Here is an 18,270-nt window from a genome sequence, read left to right as displayed (position 1 = left end):
TGGGCCCCATAGGACACCTACTACCTAAGGCCACTCTACCAAGACCAGGATACGTAGCAGCTCTACCTGATTCATAAAAACAAACAGGGAGGTAGCAGGAAGGAGGGGACAAAAAACATCCCAAATGAAAGAACAGAACAAAACTCCAGAAGAAGAACTAAACAGGATGGAAATAAGCTATTATGTGCAGAGTTCAAAACACTGGTTATAAAAATGCTTGATGATCTCAGAACTTTAACAAAGAGAAGGAAATATAAAAATGGGGATAGGGCACTGGCTGGGCGACTTGGTGGTTGGGTCATCATCCCATATACCAAAGGTTTTGAATTCTGTTCCCAGTCAGGGCACATACCTAGGTTTTGGATTTGACCACCAGTCAGCACATGTATGGGAAGCAACCGATCAATGTTTCTTACTCTCTTTCCCCTCTCCCCCGTCTTCTTTTTCTAAAATCAATTAAAAACATTTCCTTGAGTGAGTATTTTAAAAGGAAATAGAAAACATAAGAACCAGTCAGGAATGAAGAGTGCAGTAACTGAAACGAATACCTTAGAGGGACTCAACAGTAGATTAGATGAAACAGGATCAAATTAGTGATTTGAAAGATAGCAGAAAACATCCAATAAGAACAGCAAATAGAGAAAAAAAATGACGATAGTTTAAGAGTCCTTGGGACAATGTCAAGAGTCCTAACATTTGCATCATAGGTGTAACAGAAGGAGAAGAGAGAGAGCAAGGAATTGAAAATAATTTGAAGAAATAATGACAGAAAACTTCCCTAACCTGACGAAGGAAATAGATATACAAGTCCAGGAAGTTCAGAGAGTCCTAAACAAATGAACTCAAAGAGACCCACACCAAGACACATCATAATTAAATGACAAAGTTTAAAGACGAGAGAATCTTAAAACAGCAAGAGAAAAGCCAGTGCCTACAAGGGAGCTCCCATAAGACTCAAATGATTTGTCAACAGAATCTTCGCAGGTCAGAAGGAATTGGCATGAAATATGCAAAGTGATGAAAAGCAAGAACCTACAACCAAGATTACTCTACTTAGAAAAGTTATTGTTTAGAATCTAAGGACAGGTAAAGAGCTTCCCAGACAAGAAAGAGCTAAAGGAGTCTATGTAAAACATAAAACCAGTATTATAAGAAATGTTAAAGTGATGGCTTTAAGAAGGAAAAAAAGGTAAAAAATATGAATAATAAAATGGTAATAACTACATTTATCTATCAGCAGTTACTTTAAATGTAAATAGGTTAAATGCTCCAATTAAAAGACACGGGGTGGCAGAATGGATAAGAAAATAAGACCCTTACATATGCTGTCTATAAGAGACTCACCTGAGATCAAAAGACACACACAGACTGAAAGTAAAGGGACGGAAAAAGATATTTCATGAGAATGGAAATTAAAAAAATTTTAAACTGGGATAGCAATACTTATACAAGACAAAATAGACTTTAAAACAAAGGTGGTAACGAGACAAAGAAGAACCCACCAATTCTACTCTGGATATTTATCTGAGGAAACCCAAAACACTAATTCAGAAAGACATGTACATCCAGTACGTTCACTGCAGCGTTATTTACAATAGCCAAGATATGGAAGCAACCTAAGTTTCCATCTGTAGGTGAATGGATAAAGAAGTGGTGCTGTATACAGTGGAACATGACTCAGCCATAAAAAGAATGAAATCTTGTCATCTACAAAAACATGTATGGACCTAGAGTATTGTGCTCAGTGAAGTAAGTCATACAGAGAAAGATAAATGCCATTTGATTTCACTGATATGTGTAATATAAAAAACAAGTATACAAACAAAACAGAAACAAACTCATAGAAACAAAGAATGTTTTAATGGTTGCCAGATTTGGGAGGGGGGAGGTAAAGGAATTGAGAAGTACAGATTGGTAGTTATAGGATAGTCATAGGGATGTAAAATTTTGCATAGGGAATATAGTCAATAATATTGTAGCCCTGGCCAGTGTGGTTCGGTTGGTTGGAGTATCATACTGTGTTGCCAAAGGGTTTCGGATTCCATCCTTGGTTGGCGCACATGCAACTGATCAATATTTCTCTCTCTCTTTCTCTCCCTTTCCCTTTCTAAAATCAATTAAAAAACATATCCTCAGGTGAGGATTAAAAATAATAATACTGTAACAACTATGTATGATGTCAGATGGGAACTGGATTTATTGGTGTGATCACTTTGTAAATTATGTAAATATCTTAATTACTGTTGTACACCTGAAACTAATGTACAACAACTGTAATTGAACATTTTTTAAAAATGACATACAAGAGATACATTTCATCAATTTAGTTCAGTAAATACTCATTGGTTACCTGCTCATTATAATTGCATTTATAGTCTCTAGAAATAATTCATTCCTAAGATGATTTCCATCAATATCCTTGGTCCTCCATGTTAGAGTCCTCTTTAGCAGTTCAATTTTTAGTAAGCTTTAATTCATAATATAAAAATTATGTTTTACATAGACTTTTACATGTTGGTATAGAATTTATAATAAATCATCAATCATTGTTTTAATAAAATACCAGTAGGTATAATTTCATAATCTTATTTTGTCAGCCAGTCTAAAGTTATGTTTGTCAGAGACTAGGACTTTAGTAAAGAGAAACTTTAAGTGAAAACTACTTTTATCTAATGCCATCAGTTATAAATAAGTGATGCAGAACTGTCAGTTCAACAGTTGGAAACGTGGTAGTAGGATAACTGGATGAATGATTGTGAAGTATGTTTTATTAAGTAATTATTGCTAATTCATTCAAAATGTCTTTGTCTTGTTAGTTTTTAAACTTTAATTTGTAGCTTGTTTTTGCTTTCCTTTTTTTTAATGCTCTCATTCGTCTTTGTTTTTAATCTGTGAAGCTCATTTTAATGTAATCTTTATTTTAAAAGATGTTTTTACAGCAGTCAACCCCTGGGTTGAATTTTGGTTCTGTTCAACTTTCTTCTGGAAATTCATCTAACATCCAACAACTCGCACCTATAAATATGCAAGGCCAGGTTGTTCAAACTAACCAAATTCAAAGTGGAATGAATACTGGACACATTGGCACAACTCAACACATGATACAACAGCAGACTTTACAAAGTACATCAAGTCAGGTAATGTTATCGACTACAGTGGGCTATGGGGTGTTCAGTGATTGAAATGTGTATTGTTGCTGCAACAAAAATAAAGCTCTATCTTAAATAATACCATATTAAAAAATTTAATAGTAGTAATTAGAAAGTATAGTATTGAGTGATAATTATTAAAATATTTTGTTCAAGAGTGTTAGTTGTGAAACTGTTGGATGTTAAATACTTTCACTGTTTCGACATTTAAATAATTTTGCAGTTTTTAAAAAAATGAACATACAGACTACTTCTGTAGATTAAAAGAGTTTGAGTTGCAAAAGAGGCTGACCAGGAAACCTGTTACCATATGTCAAGAATAAATTGTTGGGACAGTGATGGTTTAATCAGTATTCCAGGAAATTTTGGTAATTGATGTACATCTGTGACTATAAATCACAGGGCTTCAAATGAAATATATAAAAATGACTAATGTTGGTCACTCATTTGGGGCATTTAATAGAAATTCTTTGTTTATATTGTATTATCGCTGTTAAGATCATGCTTCTTTTCTAAAATCATAGCTTACCTTCCAGCAAGGTATTGAAAACTAATTCATTCTCAGTTAACTACAAGTCATTACTTGGTGGTCATATTTCCCCCAGAGTAATATGTCCTGCCACTTCTTTTTCTGTCTTGTCAACTATTATTAGAATGATGTAGAAGCATACTTCCTGATGTAAATTTTTTCAGTTAATCTGTCATTAAAATCTCCTCTTTTCCAGCAGAGTCAACAAAATGTACTGAGTGGGCACAGCCAACAGACATCTCTTTCGAGTCAGACCCAGAGCACTCTTACAGCCCCACTGTATAACACTATGGTGATTTCTCAGCCGGCAGCCGGAAGCATGGTGCAGATTCCATCTAGTATGCCACAAAACAGTACCCAGAGTGCTGCAGTAACTACATTCACTCAGGACAGACAGATAAGGTAGTTATCATGGTTCTTTAGGCATTCAAAGTTGTAACTTAATTAATTAAAAAATAACTTAATTTTTAAAAACATGATTTTAGATTGTTACTGCAGCCAGTATCTTTTTAAAAAAAATTCATTCCAGGGAGGGGGGAGGGGAGAGAGAGAGAGAGAGAAAGAGAAAAACATCGATGTGAGGAACATCAGTTGGCTGCCTCCTGCACAAGGCCCCACCAGTGATCGAACCCCAACCTGAGTATGTGTCCTGACAGGAAGTCGAACCCACCACCTTTTGGTGTACCAGATGATGCTCCAGCCAACCAAGCCATACTGTCCAGGGCCAGTCAGTTATTTGTTTTGTTGTTCTTTTTAAAATTTATCTTTATTGTTGAAAGTATTACAGATATCTCTTTTTTTCCCCATTGACCCCTTCTGTCCCGCCCTCACCCCCACCCCCGGCCTTCACCACACCATTGTCTGTGTCCATGGGCTATGCAGATACACATATAAATCCTTTGGTTAACCTCTCCCCACCCACCCTCTCACCCACCATCCCCGCCTTCCCTCTGAGATGCGTCAGTATTATTGAATTTGAAATACAAATGCATAATGTATTCATTGTTTAAGGAATTTATAATGAAAAATGTAGCAGCAAATTTTGTTTCCTGTCCAAAAATGTGCTACCAGATATTGTAGAATCCAAATTCTACAGCACACTGTTATATGAGTTTTATGACAGACTTTGTATCACTGTGAAACTTTTATCATTCTAATCCAAATACTGATAAGTTTTTATGTAATGATTAGGGTGTATACTACCATGGTTTATATATGTTATGGAATAAAACTAGCTTTCCTTTCTTGAGTTTGTTTAGTACTTTACTAAGTGCTCAAAAGATATTATGTCATTTAATTCTTACTTTAAAAAAAATGTGTTAGGGTCTTTTATTTCCCAGATAAGAAAAAAAGTGTGTTTTTAGTAATTTGGTCAAGGGCCTGCAGCTAGTTAAGGGGGTGAAGAAGGGGTTTAGAATTCAAGACTCAAGTGTCTGATTTCAAACTTCAAGTGCCTAAACTTACACTACACTAAACTTCTGTGAGCCAATCAAGAATGCCATCTATGATTTATTTTGGTGGGAGTAGCTTAGAAACAAAGGTTTTGAAGAAATGCTGTTTTCTTAGATTGGGAAGCTTTTACTTTAGGATCTCTATAGTCTTAAAACTTCTATTTTAAATACATTTTATTTTTCACTATTTTACTGCAATACAAGTAGGGCTGCTGCTTTTATAATACAATTTTGCAATTGTAGTGGGCCCCATAATAGATTATATTAAAATCCTATTAATAATTTCCAGAGAGTAAAGAAGTTGCAGGAAGAACTAACTCACTGCTTCCTTTTAGAACTCATTTCCTTCAAGTTAAAAAGTCCAGCTTTTAGCTCTAACATTCTGAAAAATAGTATGAATGTGCTTTATAAAAGTGCAGAGGACTAGTTTTAAAGCCTGAGAAAAAATCCATTAATCTGGAATAATTCATCTAGAGTAATCTATTAATCTAGAATGCTGATGTGCATTTTGGAGGACACAGTTTATCAACTATTTGTGAACATCTGATATTTGAGGGGGACTTACTTGAGCAAACATTTGAGTGCCTACTGAGATTAGTGTGGCACATACTGTCCCAAGAGAAAGATCAAATTAGTATTAGCCATAGAAAAGTACACAAACAGTATTATTTGGTGTCTTAAATACTTTGTAGGTCTTTAGAAAGGAGGAAGTGAACAGTTTTATAGGTTGAGGCAAGCAGGTGAAAGAGAGCAGTGTGGCCAGAGAAAGCTTCATGGAGGACATACTTAGCCAGAGTCTTAAAAAGCTTGGCTTTGGGGGTGTGTGTGTGGCGGGGAGCCTGGCGAGGGTATTCTAGGCAGAGGGAGCAGTATGTTCAAAGCCACAGAAGTGAGAGTTAAGCAGTAGATTGAAGAATGTCTTGGTTCCAGAGATGGATGATGTATTCTCATCATATTTTACCAGTGAGCAGTTGGGCAATTCAGATACTAATTTCTTCTACAATTACATAAGAAATAACACTTAGCCACTTTATAAATGTTACTTGTTTCTTTGGGCTTTTTTAATATATAAATTTTAAAAATTGTGTATGTGGAGTTTTTTTTTTTTGCATTAAAGAATGCATTTGGTTCTGAAGCATCTAAAATCCGGTATTTTTAACTTTGGCGTGGTTTCACAATAGATTTATTTTGTCTTGTGGAACATGTAAATAATAAAGTGTGTTTGCCCTAAGTATAATACTATGTACTTTAAACTGTGCAGGTGCAGTTCATGCTACATCTACAGCAGTCATGTGCATCTCAGTTTTTCACTGTAATGGCCAGTGTTAGAAATTGACGTCTTCTCACAGAAAAGGCAAATAGAAATAATATTCTTCCCTGAAGAGGCATCATTTTTTGTTCTTTCATTAAAAAAATAGAAGCAGGAAAGCGGGGCGGGAAGGAATGTTAGTGAATTCTAACAGTGATAAACTGAGGGTACTTTTATGCACTATTACAGTGTAATTTAGTTTTAAACTAAAATTGTATCCATTGAAAAATAACTCCCCATCCCTCCTCTCCTCCAGCTCCTGGAAACTACCATTCTACTTTCTAAGCACATAATATCTTTTTATTACTCTAGATACCTCATATAAGTGAAATCATACAATATGTGATTGACTTACTTTACTTGGCATCATGTCCTCAAAGTTTCCATGTGCTAGAATTTCATTCCTTTTTAAAGCTAAATAGTATTCCATTGTATTTATGTGCTGCATGTTGTTTATCCATTCATCCACTGATGGACACTTGGGTTACACCCATTGTTTGCTGATTGTGAATAATGCTGCTATAAACATGGGCATACAAATACCTGTTTGAGTCCCTGCTTTGAATTCTTTTGAGTATACACCAAGAAATGGAATTACTGGGTCATATGGTGATTTTTTTTTTTTTTTTTTATGATTGCCAGCCTGGTGGGTGGGTATGAAGTGATATCTCACTGTGGTTTTGATTTCCATTTCCCTAATGGTTAGTGATGTTGAGCGTCTTTTCATGTGCTTATTGACCATTTGTCTTCTTTGGAGAAAGACACATTTTTAAAATCGGATAATTTTTTTGTTGAGTTGTAGGATTGCTTTATGTATTTTAGTTATTACCCCCTTATCAGATATATGATTTGCAAATATTTTCTCCCATTCTGTGGGTTATCCTTTCACTGTGTTGATAGTGTCCTTTGATGCATAAAAGTTTTAAATTTTAATGTGCAGTTTATTTTTTTTGTTGTTGCCTGTGCTTTTAGTGTCATATCCATATAATTATTGCCCAGTCCAGTTTCACAGAACTTTTCCCCTACATTTTCTTCTAAGAGCTTCATTGTTTTAGCTCTATGCTTAGGCATTTAATCTATTTTGAGTTAATTTTTGTATATAGTGTAACATAAGAGTCCAGCTTCATTCTTTTGCATGTGGCTATGCAAGGAAAGTTTCAGGTTGTGTGATCATTTCATTTTGCTATATACACGTTTGTAGTAGTTGTTGTTAATCTTTACCCAAGGGTATTTTCTCCACTGATTTTTTTAGAGAGTGGAAGGAAGGGAGGGAGGGAGAGAGAGGGAAACAAACATCAATGTGAGAGAGACACATTAATTAATTGCCTCCCACATGTGCCCCAACCAGGATCAAACCTGCAACCCTTTGGTGCGGGGGCCAATGCTCTAACCATTGTGCAGCACCACTCAGGGCACTATATACACATTTTTCTTTTGCTGATATCTCAGAAGGAATCTTTAAAAACATGAAACAAAGTTTGAACTTACAGCCTTAAAAAAACTAAATTGGCAATATCATTGGGAATTATATTAGAGAAATATTCAGCCACTGCCTTTTATAATACATATTTTATATTTCTGACTTCCCTTTTCTTTTCTTCCTCTTATAGATTTTCTCAAGGTCAGCAACTTGTGACCAAATTAGTAACTGCTCCTGTAGCTTGTGGGGCGGTCATGGTACCTAGCACTATGTTCATGGGTCAGGTGGTGACTGCCTACCCTACTTTTGCTACCCAGCAGCAGCAGTCACAGACATTGTCAGTTACACAGCAGCAGCAGCAGCAGCAGCAGCAGAGCTCCCAGGAACAGCAGCTTACATCAGTTCAGCAACCATCTCAGGCTCAGCTGACCCAACCACCACAGCAATTTTTACAGGTAATTCTTAAGGGCAGTGTCCCAAACCTATTTAATTTTATATAATGAAATTAGGCATTAAATGAACACTTTTGTAAATGATACGAAAAATCCATAAGAGCTTACTGTACCAGTTAAATTTCTATAAAGATAAAGTTTGTCCTGGTTAGCTATAAGTTCTTCCCTATTTAGTCTGTTGAAGACTTTTAGCCCTGCCATGGACATACCAGTTATCTAAACTGCTGGATAGAATAAGGGGCTACATCCTGCCCATATCAAGAACTTTACATAACGCCCTCCCCAGCTAGAGTTTCTGGAATTCAAGCAAAGGCACCTTTCTTTTGTCTCTTTTTTTCTCTAGCAGCCCATCAAACTCTGTACTCTACAGAGCAGGGATATCAAAATCCTACAGAGCAGGATTTAAAAAAAATTAGTATAGACATTATCTTAAATTATTTTTAAAGTTAAGTTTCATAATGATTTTTTGGTTATACATTAATATTAGAGTAGAAATACTGTGGAAGCAGTATATGTCATAGTTAAGAACTTGGACTCTAAAGTCAGACTGCCCTGGGATTAAGTCACTGCTGTACCGCCTACTGTGTGACCTTTGGCAGGTTACTTAACTTGCTGAATTTCGGTTTCCTCATCTGTTATATGGAGGTGCTAATAGTTCCTATCTCATGGGTGAAAGATGGATATAAATTACTGAACATAGTATAAGGCATATTAACTAGCTGTTTATAATCACAAATGATAAATACATTGACCCAAATGCAGACACACAGGATCTACTTCTCTAAAGGATACAGAAGAAAGCCATTTAAGTCAGCATCCTCATCAAGGAAATCAGGACAGATTTCTAGTACTCTTGGGGGTGCACAGTAGCAGATTTTGACATCTGGAAATCCAGCCTTTCCTCTTCTGGCTGAGGGGGAGCCATTTTGAATGTAAGCTAGTCTCGATTTGTGCTAGAGACCAATCCATGTAGGCCAGTCACAAATGATCAATTTTAGAGTTATACCACATATGGTATAATTAGAAGATTTAGTATTATACTGTATGCTCAGGCACAGATACAGTGTTTATCACGCTTGGAGTTCTGGTCCAAATGTAATTCCTAACCTCATGATGTGGAAAACTAAAACAGGTTAGTTACCTAAATCTCTCTGTCAAGTCATCCATAGTCCCTTAGACTGTACTGCAGCCATTAATGACTGGCTTACTTACTGTTATAAATGAATTAATAATCAGAATTTATAGCAAGTTATAAACTATTACTGTGGGGACATATATCCAGTGAGAATTAAGTAAAAGCTTAACAAAGGAGTGGACTTGCCTTAAGATCTGATTCTTCTAAGTCTTATCAGAATGAGGGCCCTTAAAAGAATGAAAAAGCATTCCAAAGACATGGGATCCCTAAAAAAATAAGTTAGGCAATACCCTTCAGAAATATACTCATATGTAGAGAGTAAATATACAATTTGGCTTTTCTCACATATAATACCTAGTTCCAAAATGTACCTCTGTTGTAACCCCTGTAAGGCTCATGAATATCCTGGGTTCTTTATCTTTCAAAAGCTGTTCCTAACGTGCCCTGGCCGGGTAGCTCAGTTGGTTAGAGCATCATCCTGATAGCCCAAGATTTCGGGTTCGATCCCCGGTCAGGGCACATACAAGAAAAAAGAATCAACCAATGAAGGCATAAATAAGCAGAACAACAAATGGATGTTTCTCTCTTGTGAAAAAAAAAAAAAAAGCTTTTCCTAATGAGAAAGACAGAAAGCAAATTGTCCAGATCCTTGACAAAGCTTAATGGTTCTTAAGGTTCAGGAGCTATTCACGTGTGTAGGTATTTGCAAACATCACCCGTCACAGTTTCCATTTTAAAATGAGGAGCCCTGCATCAAGTTGTATTGCCAGTAGTAAGGAAGGACTTTCATTTTTAAAATTCACTTTCTTTTCTCTAGTTTCCTTTGTATCTCCAGAACTAGAAATTAGGTGAAAGAAACAGATTCCTAGAGTTGAGACTTCCCCAAGGTCACACAGCTATCGGTGGCAGAGCGAAACTCAAATCCAGGGCTTCTGACTTCAGATCCTCTGCCCTTTTGTTTTGTTTTGTTTTTTTATTACACTACACTGCTACATATAGCACTCAAGTCTCTAACTCAAGTATCTATCAGTCCTCATTTTTATAATACTTTTAAATAATGTTAATATTTAATCTTCATAGAAATTCAATATGGGAGGCACTATGATTATCTTTATTTTGTAAGTGAAGAAACTAAGGCTCAGAGAAGTAAATAACTAGACCAGGTCACACATCAAGTGAACGGGGCAGCCAGAGTTTGAACACAGACAGTATTCCTCAGGGCCCATGCTCAGCCACTGGACTGCTGCTCTTACCAACCGGATGAACCTGTGCAAAGGCGCTATCTATTTAACCTTAGTTTTTGTGTTTTATATGTTCTTAGCTATGCTTAAAATTTACCCTCTGTTTAAAATTGTGTTCTTTAGGACATATAAAGACAAAGAATATGCATGATTTGTCTCAAGATATAGATCACATTTTGTATCCTAAAATCTCCAGCTCAGAGTCCTTTAAAAAATGAAATTTTGTAATATTTTCAAAATGAAGGAAAGCCTCATAAGCATTTTCCAAAATGTTATTTTTAAATGAGAGCAAAAATGCCCATTATGTGGAATTTAAGGATTTTGTCCCAATGGAAAGTGGAAAACTTAAGCAATTCTTAATGTACACAGCATAATGGGGGTAAAGCAATGTTGCATAATCCGTTTGTTTTTAGACTTCTAGGTTGCTCCATGGGAACCCTTCAACTCAGCTTATCCTCTCTGCTGCATTTCCACTACAACAGAGCACTTTCCCTCAATCACATCACCAGCAACACCAGTCTCAGCAGCAGCAGCAGCAACTGAGTCGGCACAGGACTGACACTCTGACCGATCCTTCCAAGGTTCAGCCGCAGTAGCACATGTCTCCTCTCTGACCTCAAGGGAGGAAGGGGTTTTCCCATAAAGAGTTGCTCAGATGATCTGAGGATTAGGAGGAAAAGTTCTAGCAGTTTCGTGAGATGCAGTATTGAGTATTCTAATTCCTTGAATTAGTTAGCAGGGAAAATGCTGCCTAGTGCTACAGATGTACATTAAATACCAGCCAGCAAGAAATGATCATATGGCCATAGCCAATTCTGACAGTGTTTTAATTTCCCAGATATTTTTTGATGGAAAAAGAGTATATTGCCAAATGTTAAGAAGCTCAGCTATGAAATATAACCTCCAGTGAATCAGAAAGGCACTAACAATGTTAGTAACTTTCAGTGGTTCTGTGCCTGTTTCAAGTGTTACAGAGGACACACCACTGCCACGTCAGGGGTTTGCTTACAATGATGCCATGAAGACAGTCCAGTAGACCCAGTAGGCCCTCTTCCTCAACCCCTCTCCCTTTCAGATAATGATGGAATTGCAATTTCAGAATGTTGTATGGTTTCAAACTCTCTATGTACAGATGCTGTAAAAATATTATGTATATGTCTGGATAAAAGGAAAGAAAGCAAAACATTTTGTATGCTGCATGAAAGCATTATCTCCTCCTTAAAGGTATGAGTACATTTCCATAGATTCTGATGCCATGTGCAAACTAATACATCCTTTGTTTTCCCTTTTGTTTACAACACGATAGTGTTCTACTCACTTTCCGGGGCACAAGTCTTTCGTTCATACTTGGCTGTGATGTCACAGTTTGTTCAGTGAGGTATGATGTGCTGCTGGGAATGGATTTTGTTTTTTCAGGTTAAATGATTGAAATAACAGGATTTTCAAGTTACTCAGAAGTATCCTTCATTTCACTATTTTTCAATAATGTTTGAAAATAGGATTTGCACTGCTTTATTTTAGAAGGTTGGGAGTTTTGATCACATGTTTTGATATAGTTCATAGTTGGAAATAGTTGTGTAAATGGTTTTCAACAAGCCTGAAAGTAATTCATGAATGTTTCAGTTACAGGAGTGAAATTTGCACACAAAACGTTTTAGGCACTTTTTAACATTCTCACTGGTGGGAATTTTAACTTTTAGGATTTGTTGGAATCTTTTTATTATCCTTCACAATTTCAATGCTTCTTTTAGTCAGAAATGATTCAGGGTTATTTGAGGGGGAAAAAAAACCCATAGTGCCTTGATTTTGATTCAGGTGATAACTCACCATCTTGAACTCATTGTCTGGTTTCAGTAGCAGTTTTGAAACCTTAGTCCATTTCTAATAGCATGTGGGTGTCAGTGCCATTATTCCCCTAAGTTCCCTTGAAGACTGCTTTGAGTCTCTTGGGCTGGAGGTACAAATTATTTAGAAATAAAAGGTGACATCCTAACACTATCAGAATCATTAATGTGATTGCAAATTGTTTTTCTAAGCACCTTCCTTTAAAGCTAGATAGTCACTGAAGAATTACCAGTAAATATTTGCTCAGTGTGATTCCTACAAAGAAAAAGGGTAGGAATTTGCTTTGCCTTTACTACAACAATAGAATATTGTAACACATGCTTTCTAAACATGAACTAAGATTTCATTTGGCAATATCATATTCCAAAGATAATAAATTACAACAAATTATATTCATAGAAAAGCATTTTATATATTCTATGGTACTAATAATTAAATTTACAATTATAGAGCAAAGGAAAATATCTTATTAAAATATAAAAAATTATTACTGTGGAAAGGGAAAACAGCAAACTGTAATAAGTCAAAATTGACCTGAAAAGAAAATGTATAACAGAATTGAGGTTGTTAACAGAAAAGGTTTTGAGCAATGAAAATGACCTAATGCAGAATTGCTAGATAAAGGAGTCAGAGGAACTCTAAGTCAGTTCTTAAGACTTTTCTGCCCTCAGCTTTGCTATCATCATTAAGGGATATATTATCTTTCTATAGAAAACTATACCTGGCCACACTTAAAATAGAAATGTTGAAAAAGAAAACAACCAAAGAAAGTTGGTACCTACCCTTCTATAAAAGAAGTGTCACTAGATACCAATCCGTAATTAACATATCAAGGAGCTCCTTCCTCTTCTGGCTAAATGATCAGAAGAGATTTCTGACTTTCTCATGAATGTCAAGGATAGCTGTCAGAATGTGTGTGTACTTGAGCACACACACACATAGACGAAAATTGATGTTGTAAAATATGGCAACAGTATTAATTTTCTCCCCTTTCAAATTGCCTGTGTTGACTTTATTATGCCATTCCATACATATCTGAGTTGTGCCTCATTCATTCATTGGTTATATCTAGTGATACGGATTTAGCTAATAAAAGATATGAAAATTATATTAAGGTTTGTCCTCCAAGTACCATACTTAAAAGAAAGATAGATGGTAGACCATGAGTACTGTGTACTTAAGATTAACAAAAGCAAAGCCTAAGACAAGTTAGGCCAAATTTTGCATTTATAATTCCTGTTGTTCCTCACAGCTCACTTTTTCCTGCTTAGAATTGATTGCTAAATTTAAAGGAGCAGCTAGCTGCTTTTCCTCTGCTGTCAGTAGGCATTGTTGTGTTGGAAGAGCTAGTAAGCAGCATCTGCCTCTTAGCTCCTTTAACTGTTTTCCTCCTGCTTCTCTTGAACTTGGGTTGCTCCATGAATGGAGACTTGAGCATTCTGATGAAGATTCAGCAGTTTGCCTGTTCTTCATTCATTTCTGTAGCCAAGTTGTAAATTAAATCCTAAATCTGTCATGAAAAAAACACCAAATAGGAACACCTTTTAACTACTTAAAAGTCATCTTTCTTCTGCTTTACTCTCATAGTCAGTCATTTTTTTGTTAAAAAAACAACATTTTATTCTGGGTGGCACTTTTTAGGTAGAAACTGTTGAAGATCAGGCAAAATGCTAGCTGTTCTGCAGTTATCTTGCTTTGGACTGCTGTGGCACTGCGCCAGTCAGTATTGTTTACTACATGTGAAGGCTACCAGGACTAATTATTACTGCCAGGAGTGTGTGAAACCTGAGCCTGGACACTCAAAAGTACTCTATTTTTTGAGTGAAAACTATGGGCAGAAAAGCAGATACAGCAGATGGGGGTAGCATTCAGTAAATACTACAGTTCATTCTCCACACCCTGTCTTGAGGGGGTAATTTGAGTCCTGTGCTCTGCTTTGTCACTTAGATCTGGTTTAGGAATGTACTAGTAATAAAAGGATGCCAGTGACTTTGAATGGTTCTAGTACTGAGTGCAGAATAGTGAAATGGTCATTTGGATTCTTCAGAAGTGCTGTGGTTGCTGGTCATGGCCTTAAAGCTGTCTGCTTGCAGTTAGCTACGGGCCAGTGAGGCAGTGCAGCTCTGTAAGGGGCATTGTGCGTTGAAGGGAGATGAACGATTGTTCAAGAAGCCTTAGGTAGGGGTCCTACAGACAGGTGAAAGTTATTTTTAACTGGATATTACTCAACTGTTTTAAAATGTTTCCACTACATTGAGGTAAACTTTTTTTAAAAGTAGAATGCAAATAGCATTTTACTCTAGTATTATTTTTTCTTTTTCTATGTTTCTTTGGTGATTGAAAGTTTGTTAATGAACATTTGTGTTAAACTCATTCAAGTCTGTAACCTTTCCAATATCTGTGACCCTGTTCATAGCCCCTGGGAGTCAATGTTGGAAGGTGTAAACACTGGATATTACTATTGCTGAGTGAGTCTAGCCAGGAGTAAACCGATTGGAAAAGAAACAGCACAACGGCACTTGCCATTTTAGTAGTGATTGAGAAAGAACCTTTTAAGTTTGTTTGGGTTGGGTGAGCATTCTTCTAAAAGGAGCTTCTGAAGTAATTGCAAAGGAAAAGAGTCGACTATTTTTATAGCATATTTAATATATTTGTATATAACTATGAATATAGTAGGAACCACCCTTCACATGCCTCCCACTTTTCTAATTTCCTCCCCCTTTGCCATAGCACTAGTATAGCCTCGTCCGCATGGGTAATGTGCCTCTTGTCAGCCTACCAAAAGATAGTGCTGCTGCTTTCTGAGACAGGTGAGACTCTCATGCCTGGGGATCCTTTATGTAGGAGTAGCACACACTTAAAACAACATACCACAGTCTAAAAGCATCATTTTGAAATATAACAAGCACTTTATTGCAATTATTCATTTTGATAAAGTTTATCTTAGGCATTACCATTTGTAAAGGATCCCCAAATCATCACTTAGGTGAAATTTTAAAATGACATTTCTGAGAAATGTTTAGATCCAGTGAACCGTAGTAGGTTTATGGGAGTGATTTCAAGGTAGCCAAATGAACTTTGACTTTGTTTTGAATGTGGTGGAGTTGAGATTGTTGATGCTAGTTCCATTTAGACACTATTGTAAACCTATCTTGCCTATTGTGTGGACACCAAAAGAGCCTGTTTATTTTCAGAAGTCTAGGAAAATTGAGTCAGTGTGAATAGATGTATAGAACTAACCTAAAAGTGATTGTTAGTAATATTTTAGAATACAATCATTTCAAGAATTATCCTGGGTGTTTTCAATGTGCTCTGAAATGTTAGCATGTCATTTCAGCGTTCCCATTTGAATTGCTCTTGTATATTTTTGCACAAAAAGGACTGAGATAAGGACTACTTTGGTTGAAGAAAAAAAAGTGTAATCTGGTCTTATTTTAATGACTTCTGTGGAAACACTGGGGGTGAATTTTGTTGGTATAGTTATAATTCAGGATATTTAAAACAGTATTGAACAGCTCACAAATTAAACAAATGTGGATATTTAAAGATTAAAACACTTTCTTTCCATGTGACTGTTTTGCATATTTCCCCCGTGTCATAATTTAACACTACATTCCTTGTTTTTCTTAAATAAAATACTTTGCAGGTTATTTTGAGTATTTAACATATTTTGTAAGCTGCCTGGGTTTTCCTAAGGAAATGTCCTTTACTGAAATAGGATATAGTTTATGAAGAGATTAAGTGAAATTCCATCACCACCACCAGCAAACACAGGTGCTGCGTTAAGTGACAATCAGAATAGCGAGTATTTATGGAAGAGTTTAGAAAGTGGTTTTAAAGAAATTGCTTTGTAAGCAGTTCTCTGGGTTTCTTGAATAAAAATGGCTAAATGTATTTATTTATATTTTTAAGTATCTTTGTGTCCTGTTTTCTTACCAGTGATTTCAGTGTCATGTATTTAATTTGTGGTTTGTTTTGTTTTGCCTTGGACTCTTCCACTAGAGAACTGGCTCTTCTCACATGGAGTGCAGTCTCTCGCCCTCAGATGAGACTGCATGGGCGACCCAATCTACTGCGGGACAGCAGTGGGGAGGGCCCACATCCAGGTGCCTCTTACTGCTCTCCTGTTCTCCATTTACTTAAGGAAAAAGTAAAGGTAACCCCTTTCAAATTTGCTTCATATAGCTCCAACCTTTTTCTATTCTTCCTGCCTTTTCCATTTTGGGGGCACTTTTTATGATTACAGCCAAAGGCCAGTATGACAGAACCAATGGCACACATTGCCTGTTTTGCCCATTTGGGGAATGTTAGTAAAACGGCCAGCATCTTCTAATGGCCTTTACTATCATATCCATGTTAAAATCCATTTAGTCTTTAACATAGGTGGAACAATGTATATGCACTGCAAACTCTTCTACAAAAAATGGTTGTCTCTATAGTGTGATGTTGCTTGGTCCTTTAAAAACAAAACCAACCTCCACGCACAGCACTGCTCAGTAAAGCAGTGTTTGAACATTTGAAGCCTGGACCTTTGAGGATACTTCTGGCTGGAATGCATTGGAACAGAATTCTCTAGAGTTCCCACAGGTCAGGTACAGGGCACACTGTCTAGATTTTGGGATCCCTTAGAGAATGGTAATTAAAGCAAGTTGGATTTAATATGTAAAAATATGTTCCTTAACTCTAAGGGTTCAATTGAAGATATACTCTCAAATGTTATGCTTTTAAATTTCTGAGGAAACAAACTGTGACATCGCTTTAAAAAACGACATTCAAATGTTTCGTAATAGGTGTTTTTGAGTTGGCTTGTACTGGTACAAATTCACTGCTGGCAATGGTTGTGCCAGGACTGGTGTTAAAATGTAGGAAAAGCTGTATTATCTCCAGATTGATGTATTATATAATTAGACAATCATCATCAAGCAAAAAAAAAATTGGACAGAAAATGTCTTTTACTTTTTCAGTAGCTATGAAAGCTGTAACTTCGACCATTCTAGAATTATTTTGAAAGCTATTGTATTGTGGCCTAAGTTGGAGAAGGACCTCTGTATGGCACTTGCACATTTACTGTGTAAAGATTGAAGCCCAAAGATGAGTTAAATTCCGTGCTGTAATGAAACCAGTTAGTGCAAAAAAAAAAATTTTATCTTTGTAAATTTTTAATTGTTAACACCACTTGGTAGCTGTAAAAGCATACACCAAATTCTTATGTTCTGTGTGCTACATTGCTGTCCTTACTGCTTGGTTCTTGGTTTTAAATAAAAATTAGATGCAGCCTAACATTCTTCTGAAAGGGTGAAGCTATAAATGGCTAACTGATCTTGACATAGAATACCTCTTTTTACTAAAGCAGACATTGAACTGAAGTCCAAGTTGATTTATAAAAAACGAGAATGACATTTTCCAGGTATTGTCTTCAGCCCAAATCCTAAATTATACAGAAGCCAGAAGGGATAATGAATGGTTTCAACGGTGCTATATTAGGTTCTCTGATTTTCATGAGCTATGTGTGGAAATACAATATTGTGTAAAATGTGGGTCATTTTGTTACCTATTTGATACCATTTTAATCTGGTGTTACAATTGGTTACACTTGTTTTTCAGAGCTATCCTTGAAGAGGTAAAAATGTTTTACTAGTCTACCTTCACTCAGGCCTCTTGCTATATGATCATTTTTCCAGGTTATGACGTGCAGTTTTTCAGAACTACATGTACTATTATGATGCTCTTTCCCATACC

At 36.2% G+C, this 18,270-nt stretch overlaps 1 protein-coding gene across 8 annotated transcripts in view; it reads left to right on the top strand.

Moving 5' to 3' along the window:
• Window positions 1–13,279, top strand: part of CLOCK (clock circadian regulator) — a 117,709-nt gene extending 104,430 nt beyond the window's left edge. For 7 of the 8 annotated variants that reach the window (XM_081134535.1, XM_081134532.1, XM_081134534.1 and 4 more), the window contains 4 exons: window positions 2,928–3,137; window positions 3,875–4,080; window positions 8,049–8,313; window positions 11,100–13,279. In XM_081134535.1, the coding sequence (XP_080990661.1) occupies window positions 2,928–3,137; window positions 3,875–4,080; window positions 8,049–8,313; window positions 11,100–11,282 (864 nt within the window). In that variant the 3' untranslated portion in view covers window positions 11,283–13,279. The remainder of the gene's footprint in view (window positions 1–2,927; window positions 3,138–3,874; window positions 4,081–8,048; window positions 8,314–11,099) is intronic. The other variant, XM_081134538.1, reaches the window with a different exon arrangement.
• Window positions 13,280–18,270: the final 4,991 nt, after the last annotated feature.

This window comes from Miniopterus schreibersii, assembly GCF_964146895.1.
Source record: "Miniopterus schreibersii genome assembly, chromosome: 1".
Classification (NCBI taxonomy): Eukaryota; Metazoa; Chordata; class Mammalia; order Chiroptera; family Miniopteridae; genus Miniopterus; species Miniopterus schreibersii.
The sequence above is the reverse complement of the archived record's forward strand: the minus strand, read 5'-3'. Positions and strand labels throughout refer to the sequence as shown.